Raw genomic sequence first — 19,285 nt, 5'->3', positions numbered from 1 at the left:
GCTATCTCATGGAATAATAACTCCTTTGAGTCTGGTTTCCTACAGCTGTGCAATCTAACTCCTAGTTGGCTAAACCTCCTTAAAGAAGTTAAGATATGCCCAGGGGATGCTGGGTCAAATAACCACGACCCAGCTTTCTCTTCCTCTCTGCCCTCCTCTAGCTGGGAGGTGTTAGTAGCTTTTCTCAAGACTCCTCAGAGCAACTGGAATTGTTTCCACCGGAGGAGACGCTCCACAGCCCGGGCTCCGTGGGACCGAGGTGGCATCAGCTGGAGTGAGTGTGGGGATCCTGGGACAACCTTACCTGGTTTATTTCTGAGAATTAAAGAAGTTGAGGGTAAAAGGGTCTTCTGGGAATTTTACTGAGGATGAAGAGGCCTGCAGGGAAACCACTAAGGGAGAGATTATTCAGGGTGAATGACCAAGAGTGTAGAGTAGATATTCTGGGGCCACTAGTTTTCCAGAACAGAGCTGAAATTGCTGGTTTTAAGAATGACTATTTTCTCCTCTGGTTGAGCACAGAGGGAATGACTGGCAAATTTAGTTGTTTAATAAGAGAGGAATTAATGCAGAACTTTTTCATTAAAAAAAAAAAGAGACTAAATCTGAAACTTTGTTCATCTCTTTTGGACCCTCATCTAAGAGCTCCTAAACATCTGCAACCTCTTATCTCTTAAAGCTACTTTCATTTTTTATTTCTTACCCTGAATCCTTATAAGAAACTACGGTCTTGACAAGTAGGCTGGGGGACAGCTCATCCCTATGGACTCTAAGGACTGGCCACTTGTCTGTGACATTCATCCTCCAAATACCTTCTCTTCAGGGAACTTGAGTTTCCAAACAGCCTGGGCCCCCCTGATGGCCATGAGAGGTAGGGGGCTGACCCTGTGGATCTCAGGCTGAGGACTTTCTCATGGACCTGGAACCCTCTGCTTTGCAGCTTGAAGAGCTCCAATGGCAGTTAACAAGGGTCCAACCTTGCTGGATGAAGACCGCCCTGTAAGTAACTTGGGCTTATATGAGACAGTGGACAACTCTGTGGGGAGTAAGGAGGTGGGAGGAGAAGTTCAGGGGTCTTAGAGCAAGATATGTGTAGATTATATTCATAACTCACTGACCATTATGTCTTAGTTATTCTTGCCCTCACGACCTTTTGCAGAAGGCTGTTAGAGAATGTGAGGGGGAAAAAAGATGTCTCTTAAAAACTGAGTACCTTGGAGAGAAAGCACAGAAAAATTGGCTGGGAGGGAAAGGAGAGGAAGGGAACTACTATTTTCTAAAGTGAAACAGAAGCCCATGCTTTGTCCACCCAGGCGAAATGTATATTCGGGACGGAGCCTCAGCATTTTGTAACTCCAGAGGCTTCTTGTATGGTGCAGTCTATGTAAATGGCACCTCTTAGAGTTACACGGTGCACGTTATGTATGTGGGAGGGGGTTGGAGGGGCAGTGTGTCCAGTTTGTGTGTCTGACCTGGTTTTCAGTGTGACTCAGAGTAGTTTGACACGTTTAGGTGTACTGATGCCTCCTGGCAAGGCCTCCCTAATTTAGGTACAGTTCAAATAGTGAAACTTAAAAATTGTGAACCCATATAATACCCATCTTGTCCCAAGTTAGGCTTTAACTAACCTCTGTACTAGGAATCGCCATGTTAAGTTTTTTATTGGATCATAGAACACAGAGAGGCATAAAATGGTCAAGAGCATAGTTAAGAGGTATCAATAGTTTATTGTTGTCCCAGGACCTCTGTCCTTTGGCTTTGCCTAAAACAACTCCTGAAGGTTCTGTCCAAAATGTTAAAGAAATGTTTTCTTGTTTACAGTCATGATCTTTTTCTAGTTCAAATTTCAAACTCACCTGCAAGACCAAAAGCTGAAATATTGTAGCTTGCTGTCTAGTGTACATCAGGTCTCCTTGACGGGTCTTCTAACTCAGCCGCCTACAAACAGAAGAAGCTAGGTCCTCACCTTTAGAGCAGAACTATGCAACAGTGCCTATTTAAAGCTACAGAAAGAGCTCGAACATCTGAGTCAGACCTGGGATGTTTATGTGGAGAATTCTTAATATTCGCAAGAACAGACAGAAAAAATATAATACCCTTCACTAGCCCCAGCAACCATAATCCATGGACAATTGTGCCTTATCCTCACCCCATTCATTCCCCAACTTGTGTTATTTTGAAGCAAATCTCAGACATGCTGTTTCAGGCCTGAGTTGGCCTGGTAGTGCCACTTACTAGCTGTGTGATCTTGGGTAAGTCACTTCACATCTCTGAGTCTTTGTCTCATTGGCAAAGTGCTGGTGATAATGCTGACCTCAGAGTGTCGCTGTTAGAATTAAATGAGGTCATATCACGAAAGCACCCCAATCAGTGCCTGGAGCATAATGGCACTGAGTAAATGTTGTTTCCCTCTACAGGATTAGAATCCACTTTTTTTTTTTTTTTCCACCTCAAAGATTAGTGTTTCTCCACTAAGATTCTTAGGTGATCTAAAGTTTAATTAAGTGCCTGATGTTGAGGTTAGAATGCATTAATAAGAGCACAGCACCCCAATAACGAGAGGTGATGGTTTCACTATACCCCACACACTCAGACCACACCTGGAACGCTGTCTTCAAGTCTGAGTGCTATATTTTTCAGAAAGGTGATGTCAAACTGTAGTGTGTGCAGAGGAGGGAATCAGCAGATCAGGGCGCTGAGCCGTTTGTAAGCTAAGTAAGGAACTAGAGCTATTTAGAATGGAGAAGAGACTGCCAAAGGGAGAAATATTTGTCTTTAAGTGTGTCAAAGGCCAGCCCATGAATGATGAAACAGATTTCCTCAGTATTGTTCCACAGGGCAGAGAGTGGAGCGTATTTCAGCTCAGCCACGCTGTCCAACAAGGGGCATAGGCCACTCTATGAGGGGTGAGCTCCATGCAAGGAGACGTCCAAATACAAGTCTCCCAGAGGGACTGTGGGAAGCACTCTTGCTACAGAGGCCCCTGGAGGCCTAAGATTCTGTGATTCTGTACGGTTGGGCAGATCTAAACTTAACACCTTAGGTGCAGCCCTGACTGTGATTCACCTATTCAACTAACATTACTGTGCAGGCTTTAGGTTAGGCCCTGGAGATACAGAGATGACAGTCTCCTGGGAGAGAGCCAGGTACAGACATGATTAAGACGAGCACCATGTATGAGTACGGAAACAACCCAGGGAGGGAAGTGGTGGCTTCTGATGTGAAGGAGGAGAGTCAGGAAGCTTCACACAAGAAGCGATGCTCAAGCCGTGTCTTGAAGGAGTGACATTTTGCCAGACGGAAGGGACTATGGGAGGGAAGGGGAGCATCCTAGGCGGTGGGACAAGCACTGGAGGCAGGGAGGCAGTCTCCCCAAAAGACCAGAAAGATGTTCAGATGAAGCTACCAATCCAAGGTGGACTAAAACTCTAGGCAGGTGCGCCGACACACTTGCTCCTACCATTAAGTTTAAGTGGGGTGGCTGCGGGGAGGAGGGTGGCCCGTGGAGGCCAGAGTTTACCCAGTAGCTCTCCAGAGCCAGGATTGTGACCAAAAGAGCATGGCAGCCTGGCTCTTGTTTTCCCTGTGGGGCCTCCAGAGACCTCTCTAGTCTGGGCTCCTCCTAGGTCAGTTGGACCCAGGCCAGCCCAAATGGGCTCCATGGCCCTGGGGCTGCCTCCCCAGGAGGTGGGAGGAGGAGGTGGGATGACTTCCATACCCGCTTTCCTTCCACTCCAGGAGCAGGAGAACGTGCTGCAGCGGGTCCTGCAGCTGCCGGTGGTGAGCAGCACCTGTGAGTGCTTCCAGAAGACCTACACCAGCACCAAGGAAGCCCACCCCCTGGTGACCTCTGTATGCAGTGCGTATGAGAAGGGCATGCAGAGCGCCACCAGCTTGGCAGCCTGGAGCATGGAGCCGGTGGTCCGAAGGCTGTCCACCCAGTGTGAGTCCTTGTGGCCCTCAGAGGCTGTCTGCCTGTTCACTGATGCTCACTGCCTGCCTGCCAGTCTTTTGTCTGTCTGTCAGTCTGTTTGATAGCTTACTTGTCTGTCTGCCTTTTTGTTTGTCTGACTGCCTTCCTGACTATCTACATCCCATTACATAGTCTTTTCATTTACAGATATAGATGATATAAATGTAGATGTAGATATAGATATAGGTCTCTTCTCATCTATAGATGCCTCATCTGTAGCCCAGCTGGCATTTTCCTAGGATGACAATGATGGGCCACATAATTGGCAGGAGAAGAGGTGGGCAGAGCTATGAGGGCGGTGGTGTGAGTGGGGGCCCATGGCAGACCAGACACCCACTTTGGCTCCAAATCCAGCAGCAGCAGCAGGAACTAGCAGAGTCTGGCACAGAGGCAGAGGCAGTGGGCACTAGGGCTAGCCTGGCAGGGATGCGGGGAGAGGAGGGGGAGGGGACGCCCTCTGGGTCCAGCAGCTGATGGTACTGGCCCCATGACAGGCTGGGGCAGCAGAGAGCTACCATCAGGGCTCTGAAGGTGAGGACAACTTACCAGACCTGCCCCTGTTCAAATTGTTCTGCCCCGTCAGAAACTATGGTCTCCACAGCACGGCTCTTTTTTTTTTTTTTTTTTTTGTGCTACGCGGGCCTCTCTCTGTTGTGGCCTCTCCCGTTGCGGAGCACAGGCTGCGGACACGCAGGCTCAGCAGCCATGGCTCACAGGTCCAGCCGCTCCGCGGCATGTGGGATCTTCCTGGACCGGGGCATGAACCCGTGTCCCCTGCATCGGCAGGCGGATTCTCAACCACTGCGCCACCAGGGAAGCCCCACACAGCACGGCTCTTGACAGGGCTGAGGGAAATTCCAGAAGTCTAGGACCTGCCACAGTCCTGATTACAGAGTTATAGGTATCTGAGGATTTGGCGCAGCAAACGGTAGAGGACAGATATAAAGAAGACCTGGGCCTGGGTCCACCTCCCTGCCTGCAAACTCCTTAAATAATTTCCCTGGGTCTCATTTTGCCCAGTCGGAAGTCAGCCAAGTCATCTGGGCTCGCTGCTGCTTGAGAATTTTGTGAAGAAACCTGGGATATCTGGAGAAAGAAAATATGAAAGAGGATATATAGATATCCTTTAAAACTGTGATCTCCATGGTCATGTCTGCAGAGCTGATGTCCTCGGCAGCCCCTGGGCGGTATCTCCCGGGAACAATTTGCAGCCTCTGGCACTTGCCCCTTTCTCTTCCCTGTGACCCTCTTCCCAGTGTTGATCATCTCACTCCTAGAGTTTAAAAAGAAGGGCCGGGGCTTCCCTGGTGGCGCAGTGGTTGAGAGTCCGCCTGCCGATGCAGGGAACGTGGGTTCGTGCCCCGGTCCGGGAAGATCCCACGTGCCGCGGAGCGGCTGGGCCCGTGAGCCGCGGCCGTTGCGCCTGCGCGTCCAGAGCCCGTGCTCCACAGCGGGAGAGGCCACGACAGTGAGAGGCCCGCGTACCGCAAAAAAAAAAAAAAAAAAAAGAAGGGCCATGGACTATCTGGAATTCTAGAACAGCCTTTCACCTCTAGAATTAAGCAGTGCCAGCCCTGCTCCCACCCTAGGGCCCGGCTGCCTCTCCACCCTGACACCTCTGCTCTCCCCTCTCGTGTTCACCCAGTGCTCACCCAAAGAGGGGTTGTCGGAGGAGGAGGGACCAGGATCTGTTGGTGATTCACAAAGGTTCTGTCACTTCCTCCTCACGACAACCCTGCAAGGTTTGTCTACATTAATCCACATTTTACAAGTGAGGAACTTGAGGCTCAGCCAGGTTGTGACCTGCCTGAAGCTACACTGCAGATGCAGGTGCTGGGCTTTGAGTGCAGATCTGCATGTCTCCAGAGCTCCTGCTCAGAGGGGAAACATCCTGCTCTCAAGGAGTCTCAGTGGATGGTGGCTAAAGGTGGCAGAGGGCCTCAGGTTCCCAGATGCTTTGGGGGTAGCAGGGCTGGGGGTTTTGAGGGCTCCAAGGTGCCTTCCTTGGCACAGAGGTCCCTGCTGGGCTCTCACAGTGGGGGCAGGGCTCACCTGACCATGGCCTTTTGCTTCCAGTCGTAGCTGCCAACGAGCTGGCCTGCCGAGGCCTGGACCACCTGGAGGAAAAGATCCCAGCCCTCCAGTATCCTCCTGAAAAGGTGAGCCCCTCCCCTCTTCTCTAAGGTTCCCCACGTTCTGTTGTCACTGCCTCCCAGTTGAGGAGAGGGCACGAGCCCATGATGCATAAATGTGAGTCTTTTGTTTCTGTGGCAAATGCCTTCCAAGGCTGGTGGTAGCTGCCTGTCCCTAAGACCACACGATGGGCTTATTCCTCTCCCTGTGGGGCCAGATGAAGGCAGGCTTTCTGAAACCAGCAGGCACAGCCCAGAGGCAAACTCAAACAGGAGCTTGGGGTAGGGCCCACTGCTTCTGATTCTCTGCTTTTTGGCCTACATTGGACCGTTTGGTGACTACAGCCACCTAAGATCATGGGTCACACTCGTCAGATCCCAGGATTGCAGTCCCATGTCCTCAAGATCCAACACTTTATGGACCATGAGACTGAAAATGTCACTTCACCTGGATAGCTATTCATTGGGCATTTGCCATGGTAAGGGCCATGTCTGGTACTTTGGGGGAATAAGTTGCACTCTCAGACGCCATCCATCTCACTGACAAACTACCACCCATCTCACAAACATTTACTGAGCCCTACCCTATGACAGGGGTCATGACATATGATTTATAGAGCCCTCTCATTTAATCCTCTTGTCAACCCTCTGGTATAGGGGTGTGTATCCCCATTTTACAGATGAGAAAACTAGTGACTTCCCCCTGAGCACACAGCCTTAAGTGGAGGCCACATGAGAGCAGGTCTATTTGGCTCCGAGGCCAATGCTCTTCATTATTTTTCCAGATAAACGGCAACGTCTTTGTCACAGAGGAGCTCCTAAGGCAGAGGAGAGAAAGACATTATTTCAGTGCAGAACCTGTAGGAAGATCAACCACATCTATAAGTCCACATAAGTGCAGATAGGAATGTGAGCAATGTTCTGAGGGCAAGACAGAGCAGACAGCAGAGGAATTTGGAAGAGGAGATGCCTTGTGTGCATGAGGTGTTATCAAGGAGGTGGACTTTGGGGGACATTCTTTTTTTTTTTTTTTTTTGCGGTACGCAGGCCTCTCACTGTCGCGGCCTCTCCCGTTGCGGAGCACAGGCTCTGGATGCGCAGGCTCAGCGGCCATGGCTCATGGGCCCAGCCGCAACGCGGCATGTGGGATCTTCCCAGACCAGGGCACGAACCCGTGTCCCCTGCATCAGCAGGCGGACTCTCAACCACTGCGCCACCAGGGAAGCCCCGGGGGGCATTCTTGAAGGATGGCTAGGATCTTGACAGGTAGAAATGGGGTGCAAAGAAGCCAGGAGATCTAAGTGGTTGACACAGGAAGGACTGGAGCCCTTTTCCTTTTAAGTTCAGCTTAATCAAGCTGCCCAAATATTGGTGCCAGTCCCCTTTAAATGAGGCTTTCCTGAAGCTGGGCTCAGGGTCTGCCAGATGCGCATGCCTGACTCCCCTCCCCACTTCCTCCAGATCGCTTCTGAGCTGAAGGATACCATCTCTACCCGCCTTCGCAGTGCCAGGAACAGCATCAGTGTGCCAATCGCCAGCACTTCAGACAAAGTCCTAGGGGCCGCTCTGGCTGGCTGTGAGCTCGCCTGGGGGATGGTCAAAGACACTGCCGAATTTGCTGCCAACACCCGAGCTGGCCAGCTAGCCTCTGGAGGGGCCGACTTGGCGTTGAGTGGTGTTGAGAAGGTGGTAGAGTTCCTCCTCCCTCCAGCCAAGGAAGAGTCAGGTATCTGCCATTAGGGGGCCTGGGGAGTGAGTTGGCCACCCATGCTGCTTGGGAATTAGGAAGAGGCAGCCAGGGCTTATGTAGCCCCTGCTCTGGAACAGAGATGGCCCAGCAAGATTTTCAGATGGATCCATCCTCACCTAGCCCTCTCTCCCCATTTTTAAGTGGAGAAAGTGAGTTGCCCAAATCACCAGCGAGCTTGTGGTGGAGCTAGGATGACCACTTTCCAACCCTAGACACAGCCCAGCTTTGCCCAGCGCCTTTCTGATCAGCTTTCCTTTCCTTCCCCTCACAAACTCCTACCTAGCCCCTGCTCCGGGACACCAGCATGCCCAGAAACCTCCCCAGGCCAAGCCGGGCCTCGTGAGCAGGGTTGGGGCCCTGGCCAACACTCTCTCTCAACACACCTTCCAGACCACAGCCCGGGCGCTGAAACAGGGCCAGGACCTGGCCATGTGGATCCCAGGTGTGGCGCCCCTGGTGAGTGTCTGCCCTGAGCTCTGACTGACCCACGGCCTGGGAACCCTGTCTGTGGTCCTCCTGGTCCCTCCCATCCCCTACCCAATTCTGCCTCCTGTCCTAGGAACTTCCTCTCTTCCAGCCTGGGTGGGGACTTTAGGTCTAAGGACAAGAGGCCTTAGGTGGGGTGGTGGGCTAGTCCTCTAGGATGCAAGGGGAGAGGGCAGGCCTGCTTGTTAGGGTGGTCCTGCCCCCCACCCTCTTCTGTCTCTCCCATTCTCCCTCTGAGTCCCCCCCACCCCCCAAGCCTTCCTCCTCCCAACTGGGCCCTCCCACTTGTGAGGAAGCAGAGACCCCCCCCCCCCCCATCTGCCCTCTAGACACTAGGGTGTGTCATCTGTAAATAAGCAAGGCACAAAACCCATTCTGTTGGGAAGAGAGCCCCAGCTGAGCTGTGTCTCTGACTGCCCCCAGGGTTCTGGTTTCCCTTCTAGAGGCTTCTAATTTTCATCCCACTGCACCCAAGGTAAAGCTGCCTTTTCTAGGCCCAGATAGGGCTTACTCCCCACCACACCCCACCTCCACCTCTCTGTATATTTTAGCAGAGATAGCCTGGATTATTTTCATAGGAACTTTAGTGAGAAACTAAGCCCCCCTCCCCCTGCAAAAAAAGGAAATAAAAGCATTAATGCATAAATGTCAGCAAACAAGATAACCACTTTTCAGCCATCAAGAGGGTAATACTTTTAAGAGCATCCTTAGGCCTGGCTCATTCATTCAAGCAAATGTTTGCTGAGAACCTACTATGTGCCAGGTTCTGTAGCTCCAGTAGGGATACAGGAGTAGTAGTTCTCCTCTGTCACCTGCACTGGGGGGCCACTTCCCCATGAGGGCTAGACTAAATCCTGCACCCTGGCCTAGCCCCTAGTGGGCGGGGGCCACTGTATGGCACAGCCTTAGACACCACTGTTCATATAGAAAATAATGGTGTCCCAGGGACTTCCCTGGAGGTCCAGTGGTAAGGACCTTGCCTTCCAATGCAGTGGGTGTGGGTTCGATCCCTGGTCAGGGAGCTAAGATCCCACATGCCTTGCAGCCAAAAGACCAAACATAAAACAGAAGCAATATTGCAACAAATTCAATAAAGACTTAAAAAATGGTCCACATCAAAAAAAAAAATCTTAAAAAGAAAATAATGGTGTCCCCTAAGGATGTATAACAAGGAGACCCTGTTTGTGGGGTTCTCTAGGGGTTTGAAATGAGCCAGGCTGTGCCCCAGGGGACACCAGCCCACCTACCCAGGTCAGTTTCCTCCCATGGGATCCTCTGGCCCACTTGATTTTTTTCACTCTCTAAAAGATCTGCAAGGAGTATGTACTAAAGCTAAACATACATATCCCCTATGACTCAGCAATTCCACCCGACAGAAATAAGAGCTTATGTCCCCCAAAGACACACCGGAAATGTTCCTATCAGCTTTATCCTTAGCCAAGAACTGGAAATAACACAAATGTCCATCAACATTAGAATGGGTATGTTGTGGTGTATTTATTCAGTGGAATATGACATAAATGAAAAAGGAACTACTCTGACACTCAGGAGTGTGGATGAATCTCACAACACAATGTTGAACAAAAGCTATTCATGAAAGAAAACACGTTGTGTGAGTCCATTCACAAATGAGAAAAATCAATGCATGGTGATAGAGGCCAGAATGTGGTCCCCCTTAGGTGGTACTGACTTGGGTGAGGGGCACAGGAAGTCTTCTGGGGTGTCGGAAATGGTCTATATCTTGATCTGTAATGGTCACACAGGTGTGTGTTTCTAAAAATTCCCAGAGCTGTATACTAAAGCTTGTGCACCTTAGTGGGTGTAAATTACCACTCCATCAAAAGTTTTGAAGAACAGTCTGCTGAGGCCAGGCCCTGCTTGCCTCCCCCAACCCTGACCCTGGGGATGAGGGGCTTTGCCTGCTGGGGCTGCCCAGCCTCTGGCAGGGGCTGGGAAACCAGCAGCCTGCCACCTTCCTGCCCTCAGAGCAGCCTGGCCCAGTGGGGCGCATCGGCGGCCATACAGGTGGTGTCCCGGCGGTCGAGCGAGGTGCAGGTGCCCTGGCTGCACAACCTCACTGCCACCCGGGACGAGGACCACAATGACCAGATGGACACAGAGGGGGAGGACACAGAGGTGGAGGAGGAGGAATCAGAGACGGAGGAGAACAAGCTCAGTGAGGTAAGGGAGAGAGCAGAAGCCCAGTGGGATGCAGGAACCTGGAGGTCCCACAGCCCATCGAGGGGGTGAGAAGCAGAGGGCCCGGGTGAAACAAGGGTCTTTGCCCCCAGGCCCAGGAATGCAGTACATGGGTGCAGTGCTCTTCACCTCACCCCCAAACGCCCAGCTAACAAAGTTCTCTCAGAGGATCCTCACAACAACCCCATAAAATAGGCAGGACAGGGATTGTCATCCCCATTTTTCAGATGAAGAAACTGAGGTTCAGAGAGCAGAAGGGACCTGCCCAAGAGCCAGGCTAATAGTTTTCTCAGTTTGGTATCCATGTTCTTTCCCCTCTAGCTCTGGGGATGGTGAGGAGAGGGGAAGGGTCAGGGGAGTTGCTGAGGAGGCACTGACCTTGCTCTGGCCCCCAGGGAGCAGCCCTGCCTGGCCCACAAGGCCTTCTGGGCTGTGTGGCGCACACCCTGCAGAAGGCCCTCCAGAGCACCATCTCGGTTGTGATGTGGGCACCTGCGGCTGTGCTGGGCACGGCAGAGAGGTTGCTGGATCTCATGCCAGCCCATGCTGTCTCCTCTACCAAGGGCAGGGCCATGTCCCTGTCTGATGCCCTGAAGGGCGTTACTGACAACGTCGTGGACACGGTGGTGCATTATGTGCCGGTGAGTCCCCCTACCCTTCTGGCTAACCCTCCCCCTCCCCCCCACCCCCGAAAGGACAGATAAAGCAGATTTGACTGAAGGGGCTGCAGCTGCCCTCCCTTCCCCAGTCTCTGATCCTCAGTGCCCCAGAAACATTTTGACATAGTATGGCCTTGACTGGGGGCCTTCGCAGCCCCAAAAGTACAGAGACCTGTGGCCTTGGCCTGAGACCTTTCCCCACATCTGTCCTTCTCACCTGCTGCTAGGGAGGTCACCCACCATTAATCTGGGGGTCCCAGTGGCCAAGTCGTCACCCCTCAGCTCCCAGCTGAAGGACCTGGCAGGTTTGCATGCTGCTCCCTGGGAAAGGGTTGCAGGGAGGCTTCCAGGGCACCCTGCGGGGTCAGCTATGTTCCAGGGGACAGCAGCTGCCCCCATGCCAATTCTAACACCTGTCACCAACAGGAAAACCCCAAGGAGTGCCAGTACTATCACTTTGGGGGTCCCTGGGTCCCTTTCCAGAGCAAGTTACAGGTCGAGCAGTCAGTAGGAGCTGGTCAGCGCAGGAGGCCCCTTAGAGCTGAGGGCTGAGGGGGGCTGTGAGGGTAGTGGGGGAATGGGTTACTCAGCCACTTACTCTCACCAAGAGGCATGGCGAGGGTTTTAGCAGCCAGCTTGTTCACCTTGGGCCCAAAACAGAGCCAGGCGTGGGTACCCTGACCCAGGCAGGGGCAAGGTGCGGGTCCAAGGAAGGGTCAGGAAAGCCACTGACCTCCCACTGAGGAACCTCCGAGGCAGACCCGAGGGGTCCAGAAACTTCAGAGGGTGGCTGTCTGCCTTGCCTTGGGGGTCTGGACTGTGCACACTGTCAGGGAGGGCAGGACTTAAGCGGTCTCCCCCGCGCCCTCCATCCCTGTCCCACACCCCGGCCTCTGCCCTCCGGACGGCCTCTCCCGGGAGGCGTGACCGCGAGTGCCACAGAAGCGGCGGTGGTGGGAGGCACAGGGACGAGGGCCAAGGCGGGGGCCTAACGTGGTTGCCGGCCCCCCAGCTCCCCAGGCTGTCGCTGATGGAGCCCGAGAGCGAATTCCGGGAGATCGACAACCCGCCTGCCGAGGCCGAGAGCCCAGAGGCGGAGCGCAGGGGGTCCGGGGCGCCGCCCGCCGTCTCGGAGCCCGCGTCGCGCCCCGCGCAGTCCCGCGGCAGCCTACGCAGCACTCGGGGCCCGGGCGCGGAGGACCGGGTGAACACGGCCGCCGCGCCGCGCACCGCCTTGCCGGCCATGCCCCGCGAGAAGCCCGCGCGCAGGGTCAGCGACAGCTTCTTCCGGCCCAGCGTCATGGAGCCCATCCTGGGCCGCACGCAGTACAGCCAGCTGCGCAAGAAGAGCTGAGCCCGCTGCCCCTATCGCCTTCCGGGCCCGGCCCGCGGCCCCGCCCCAGCTGAGGGCTGGGGCCGCTGTCTCCTGCAAACAGAACCTACACGTCCAAATGAGCGTTGACTTTTTCCGTAGTCCGCTTGGGTCCCGAGCCTCGTTCCAAGGATGCTGCCAAGGCACACATCATCTTCTGAGCATCCTTTTTGGGCTTAGCTGTCAGAGCCCATTTTTGGGAAGCATCAGACTAGCAGTCTGCTTTAATTCTATGCCTTGTTATTTTTACCAAAAGATTAATTGCCTAACTTGATCTCTCACTTCTTTCACCAAATGTGTGGCCAAGTGACATTTAACTGTTTCCAGTATTTACATCCATCCTCTGTGGACAAATATTTGTCACCAGTGAACGTTGTCACCACCCTAAAGGTTCAAGCAGTAGATCCTGGCACATTTTTAAGCCCTGAATGCAGAGATCCGTCTGAGTATACAGGCTCTCAGAAGACTACTTTGAGGGGAACAGCAATCAGGTGCAAAAGCTCTTCAGTGTTTATATACATATGAGCATCACTTTCTGAGTACCCCACACTCTTCACAGGCTGAGTCCTGGCCTGTGCTCTGTAGCGCCACCTTCCTGTTCACAGCTACATTTCCATTTGCACCCTTACTGCTTTCCACCTGCATGTTCACCCTTCCGTCCACCTCTCGAATGCTGGCGCTCCCAATGCTGGGAGACAGTGGTGATCGTTTGTTATACAGTATAGACCATATATTTGGACTCTATAGCCACAGTTCATTCCAAGCCCTATTTTTGAAAATGTTAATATTTGGTACATTTGGAAATGCATACATATAAGTTAAAAATTCAAACACTGCCAAAGGATGTGTGCCTTCCTCCCTGAGTTCCCTGGTTTCTCTTCCCCAAAGCAATCATGGTGCCTGTCTCTTCTGTATCTTTCCGATTATGGACTGTGCATGCGCAGGCACATGTGTATATACTCCCCACTGTTTACACAAGCTGTGGGAGGTTATACTCAGTGCTTTTTTCACTCAGCAATACATCTTAGAAATCTTTTTTGTATCGGTATCATAAATCCTCCTTGCTCTTTTTAACAGCCACACAGTAAGTTCTTCATAATATAGATGTGCTATGTTTGATTAAACTAGTGCCTTAATCATGAACTTTTAGGTTGTTTCCAATTGTTTGCTCCCTCGAACAGTGCTACAATAAATGTCTTTATACAAATGTTTCCTGTGGATGTGTGCATATATCTGTAGGGTAAATTTATAACTTGGAACCATGACATGTCGAGTGAAAGGGTATGTTCATTTTAAATATTGATAGATAATGCCAAGTAGCCTTCCAAACCAGACTCAGTTTTTCTTGTCATCTGAAGCTGCACAGATAATTCTGACACTTCTGTCAGTCCTTTTAGACATCTATATATACACACTCACCCCCTATAGGTCCCCCTCAGATCCATGAGCACCCTCTTGGCCTCCACTCTGTGGCACACCTAAGAGTCCAGCTCCCTGTAACTGACTCTGGGCCCTGGGAGATCTTTGGTGTAACGAGTCCTTGGCCTTTATCCGTGGTTTTGGAATCTGAGGATGCCCAGGATGAGGAGAGGGGTGTGTTGATGTACATACACATGTGGACATGGTCATGACCTTGAACTAGCTTTGGGCCTCCCACCCAACCCTCACAATCCACACCACACTCAGCAGTTTCCTGGGGAGGGGGTATGGATCTGGCAAGAAGGGCCCTCAGAAGGTGATATGACATGGCTAAGAAGACAGTACCAGCCTAGTCCTGGCAGGGTTCCTGTGGGCAGCTGCTGGAGAACTGGCCTCAGGCCTTGTTGCGTAGAGAGAAACACACAGCTATCCTGGGTCTCACCTGCCCATGCTGCTTTCTTCCTGGAGCTCCAGAAACCACACTCCTGACTGTCTATTCCTCCATAGTCCTGTGGCTCCTCCTGCCAGGAGCAACCCAGGAGAACTGTAGAAATCAACACACCCATTGGCCAGACACAGACCCCTCACCCTGTCCTGGACCTCAGCCAGGGTGCTGGGAACCAGTACAGGACAGCCCAGGAAGCAAACAGCTTGCCATATAAGTCTCTTTTTATTATTAAATATATGGCAAAGTGCTCTGAGCCTGGCCCTCAGTATTTCTGAATACTTTTTGGTGAGAAATGAGAGCAAAGCCTCTCCTCTAAATGGCAGAAATTTGCCTCATTGGCTCCAGGTTGGATGTGGGACTTTTCTCTGTTCTGAGAACAGAACATGTTCTTGCTCATGTGGATGTGAGGGCTCATCCACACTCATCTTTGGTAGCTCTGGACCTCAGGAAGACTTCCCCTTCACACTGGGATGCCAAGGTCCCTCTCCAGAGAAACACTCTGTCCCCTGTCTTCTATTCCAGCTCATAAAATGCACCTCCAACTCAATCACAGCTTTTAGAGATGGAAAAACAACCATTACAGACATACATTTATCCATGCAATTATTTACCACTTTTTTCTTCCATACTTATCTGGGATCTTAATATCCAAAGGACTGCTGAGCCTGGAGAAAGATATCTCTGCAACTTGGGTTTTAATACTCATTGTATTAGCCATAGTTTTCCTAAACATTTAATCACTTTTTACTTAATCAAACTTATAAAATGCATTAATCAAATTATTTTAAATATTTAAATGTTGATACAAACTAAAAAGTCATCAGCTCCATATTCCAGCCACAGAAAAGAGCAAGGCGGTAGAAGAAATTAAACTTCTGCTTATAACTCACTAGAAAAAACTTAGAATCACATGGCCACATCTGGCTGAAAGGGAGGATGGGAAATATAGTCTTTATTTGGGGTGGCTATGCATCTAGTTAAAAATTTGAGGTCTTAAAAGGAGGGGAAGTGGATTCTGGGGGTGGGGGGCAACTTGCAATCTCTGCCACACCACTCTCCTGTCAACAGACATTTGGGTTGTTCCTCTATTTTTACTATTACATATTTTGGGCAGTAAACATTGTTATGAGTTGCTTAGGGAATATGATGAAGTGTGGGTTGCTAAGTCATAAAGCATGTGTATTGTTAACTAGATATTGCCAAATTGTCCTCCAACTTTGTTGTTCTGATTTACATTCTCACCAGAAGTATATGAGTCCTCTTATTCAACATTCTTACCAACACTTGATATTGTCTGGTTTTATCATTTTTGCAAGTCTGAAGTGTGTATAATGGCATTTCTTTGAGGACTTAATGTCGTGAATCACAATGATATTGAACATTGTTTGTTATGTTTATCGAATGTTTGTATTTCCCCTCTGTGAAATGTCTGTCAAAACTTTTGTGCAGTTTTCTATTGGTCGTTTTTGTTTTTCTCATTGATTTTTAGAAGACTTTAATATTTTTTGGATACTAATCCTTTATCAGCTCTACGCATCACAAGTATCTTCTTCCAGTGTGTGACTTTTCATTCTCTTTATGGTTTCTTTCAATGAACAAAAGTTCTTAATTTTTACTTAGTCAAAATTATAATTCTTTTCCTTTATGTTTTGCAATTTTGAGTAGTTTTTAAAGCTCTCCCTACCATGAAGTCATGAAGATATTCCCCTGTATTTTCTTCAAATATTTTCATAGTTTTGCCTTTTACATTTAATTAATTTTAATGTATGGTTTAAGTAGGAATCTGATTTGTTTTCCATATGGATAACTGATTATCCTATACTTTTCCTAATTTCTTGAATTTTTAGTTTCTCCTTAATTGTATTGTACACTGTGGGAAGGCTAAGAGTTTCTCATAGAAGTCAGCTGGAAGCTTCTGACCTGTTGATGTCTGATGCCTGAATGATGCTTTCTTGCATCTAGGTGGAACAGAGGGACCAGGTTCTGCCTCATGTATGGAATAGTCTGGCTACCCCCCACTCTCAGTTCCATCGTAGATCAAGTTTCCAGATGTGTTCTATTTATCTATTCCTGTGGCATTAGCACATTGTCTGACTTACAATGGTTTAAAATCTGTTTTCATATCTGGTTGGGCAAGCCCCCCACATTGCCCTTCTGTAGGAGGGCTTTACAACTTCGGGCTCTTTGCTTTTCCATACAAATAATAAAGTCAGTTTGTCTAATTCTACAAAAGGAAAATTTACAGACTCAGCTTGTTTCAATTAACTATAATTATTATTTGCTCTTTTGATGCTCAAATTGTCACAATTTGGCCCCTTTAAGTTGGGGCCTTTGTCCTTTAGGCTGACAACAGACATTCTAAAAGCAAGTTTTTTCTGACCACAAAAAAATTATTCCTGTTCTTGACCTAATCCATGGGATCAGCTACTTTTAAAGAGGAATAGTGGTAGCACAATTTGGACCCTGGGTATGCATATCTGATTGTTTCATGTGAATATTGGTGATAGACAGAAAAACATTGCACACCCACTAGTAACAGCTAGAAAAAAGGCATTTCTTTCCAAGGTCATCAATTCACATTGATAGTTCCAGTGAACTCTAACATCACAAAAATCTTTAAAATTACTGTAACAAAAGTTTCAATTTTCTTTTCTCTAAATTTAAGTACTAGAAATTTGTAATTATACCAAGGTTTCATTGATCATGATCACCTTTTGTTACATTTACATACATAAAGATCCAAGTTTAGTTTTAGGCTTCTTCACATTGAGTCTAAATGAATCTTCTTTGACTGTGTGGTAACAGGCTGCTCCGAATCATTCCAGCCGAGGACCCCAACTTCTTCAGAATATTTCAGACCAACAGTGTAGTTCTATAGCATATCAGAGAACACTGGGGTTTCATCTACTTTCCCCACATGCTTGAATTTTTTGTTTCTCCTAAACTGAATTATGTATTGTAGGGAGGGTCATAGCTTCTGGAAGCTTCTAACAGATGAATGTTTGGTACCAGAATGATGGTCCTTCATGATACATGAATCAGTTGACCAGCCTCTCTTAGCTTTGAAAATTCTAGGAGGTGGTTGTGGGTATTATGGATGACTTCCTGTATTAGGGTTCTACAGACAAACAGAACCAAGAGGAAGTATATAAATTTATACCAGTAGGAAATATATATACAATTGACCCTTGGACACTGCATAGGTTAGGGGTGCCAACCCTCTGCATAGCTGAAAATATGAGGGAGTTTCCCTGGTGGTCTAGCTGTTAGTGTCGTGGTCTGCGATTCGGCACTTTAACTGCCATGGCCTGGGTTCAATCCCTGGTTGGCCATGGGGCCAAAGGAAAAAAAAAAAAAAAGAAATGAAAATCTGAGTATAACTTTACAGTCAGCCCTCTGTACCTGCAGTTCTGCATCTGCGGATTCAACCAACAGGGATTGTGTAGTAATATAGTATGTATTTATTGAAAAATATATGACTATAAGCCGACCTGCACAATTCAAACCTGTGTTGTTCAAAGGTCAACTGTATATATAACTATATATACATATATATATATTATATTTATATATATATATAAAGAGATTCATTAAAAGGAATTAGCTCACAAGATTATGGAGGCTGGCAAGTCCCGAGAACTACAGGCTGAATCAGCAAGCGTGGAGACACAGGAGAGCCAGTTGTTTAGTTCCAGCCCAAAGACTGGCAGGCTCAAGACCCAGGAAGAGCCGATATTTCACTTTGAGTCTGAAGGCAGGAAAAAAGCCAAAGTCTCAGTTAAAAGACAGGCAGGAAAACTCTCTCTTATTTGGAGCCGGGTCAGCCTTTTTGTTCTATTCAGGCCTTCCACTGATTGGATGAGGGCCACCCACGTTGGGGAGCACGATCGGCTCTACTCAAACTTATATGTTAATCTCATCCAAAAACACCCTCACAGAAACATTCAGAATAATGTTTGACCAAATATGTGGGCACCCCACAGCCCAGTCAACTTGACACATAAAATTAACCATCACACTTCCCAACATCCATGCATATTCATCTCATGTGCATATTCCAAGCCAATCATAGTTATTCTGTCTCCTTGTCAGTGATGACTTCGGGGGTGGACAGGCCTCAGCCATGATGTGAGGGAAAGCTGACAGTAGGGCTCCTAGGAAAAGTTCCCTTGATCCAAAGACAGTGCTGCATGACACAATGTTCTCTTCCCCCTCTGGATGTTTTATGGTTGATGGTGATGGCAGAGGGGAGAAATGGAAAAGCCAGGTCCCTTGTCACTGACTCAACCTGCCCCAGAGCCCTCCTCCCTCTGGTCTCTCTGTTCACCGAGATAACAAATGGCCTATTGTTCAAGCCACTTCAAAGTGTGGTTTCTGCTCCTTGAGGCTGAGGATTTCCTAATATAGATCTATCCTAAGAGACTTGGCAGTTTCTACAGCCTTTAATTATAATGCCTGTTTGTGACAGGCAATCTTCTGTATATATAATAAATTGTTTCGTCACTACCACAGAGTTTGATTTTTCTGACATTTTAAGTCGCAAAGATGTTTCTAGATTTTCATTAAAATTCAACCATGCGTGATGCTCCCAATGCAACCAATCCATCAGAGGTCACAGAGGTGAAGAGACCATCCCTTTCAGGCAGCACGTGGACATTCCTATATCATCTGTCCTGGTGCCAAGTTTCCCTTGGCAATGACTACAAGATGCAACTCAATTTCAGAAATGTTAAAATGAGCTTCTTAAAACTGAGGAAGCATTCTTGGATGTAGGGAGATGCAAGTTACTGCTGGTTTGGGGCAGAGGGGTGGTTTAGGGCTGACAGTGAAAACAGGGATGAGTGGAG

At 49.1% G+C, this 19,285-nt stretch overlaps 1 protein-coding gene across 4 annotated transcripts; it reads left to right on the top strand.

Moving 5' to 3' along the window:
• Window positions 1-161: 161 nt before the first annotated feature.
• On the top strand, window positions 162-13,782 carry PLIN1 (perilipin 1). Of its 4 annotated transcripts, none has more exons than XM_059056629.2 (9): window positions 162-274; window positions 941-999; window positions 3,739-3,943; window positions 6,050-6,132; window positions 7,567-7,831; window positions 8,139-8,311; window positions 10,328-10,522; window positions 10,936-11,181; window positions 12,212-13,782. In XM_059056629.2, the coding sequence occupies exons 2-9, from the start codon at window positions 955-957 to the stop codon at window positions 12,551-12,553; spliced, it is 1,554 nt and encodes a 517-aa protein (XP_058912612.1). In that variant the 5' UTR covers window positions 162-274; window positions 941-954; the 3' UTR covers window positions 12,554-13,782. The 4 variants fall into 4 exon arrangements, with proteins under 4 accessions (XP_058912612.1, XP_066885993.1, XP_058912613.1 ...); XM_059056630.2 differs by having other exon boundaries at window positions 173-274; window positions 824-999; XM_067029892.1 differs by lacking the exon at window positions 10,936-11,181.
• Window positions 13,783-19,285: the final 5,503 nt, after the last annotated feature.

Source organism: Kogia breviceps, chromosome 3 (genome assembly GCF_026419965.1).
Source record: "Kogia breviceps isolate mKogBre1 chromosome 3, mKogBre1 haplotype 1, whole genome shotgun sequence".
Lineage (NCBI taxonomy): Eukaryota > Metazoa > Chordata > Mammalia > Artiodactyla > Physeteridae > Kogia > Kogia breviceps.
The sequence above is the reverse complement of the archived record's forward strand: the minus strand, read 5'-3'. Positions and strand labels throughout refer to the sequence as shown.

Excerpts from the sequence above, each read along its gene's own strand:
- PLIN1 (XM_059056628.2), top strand. The coding sequence starts at position 3,652 with ATGGGCTCCATGGCCCTGGGGCTGCCTCCCCAGGAGGTGGGAGGAGGA. Across the intron at positions 6,133-7,566 it reads TCCAGTATCCTCCTGAAAAG|ATCGCTTCTGAGCTGAAGGA; the intron begins GTGAGCCCCTCC and ends CACTTCCTCCAG. Across the intron at positions 10,523-10,935 it reads AGGAGAACAAGCTCAGTGAG|GGAGCAGCCCTGCCTGGCCC; the intron begins GTAAGGGAGAGA and ends TCTGGCCCCCAG.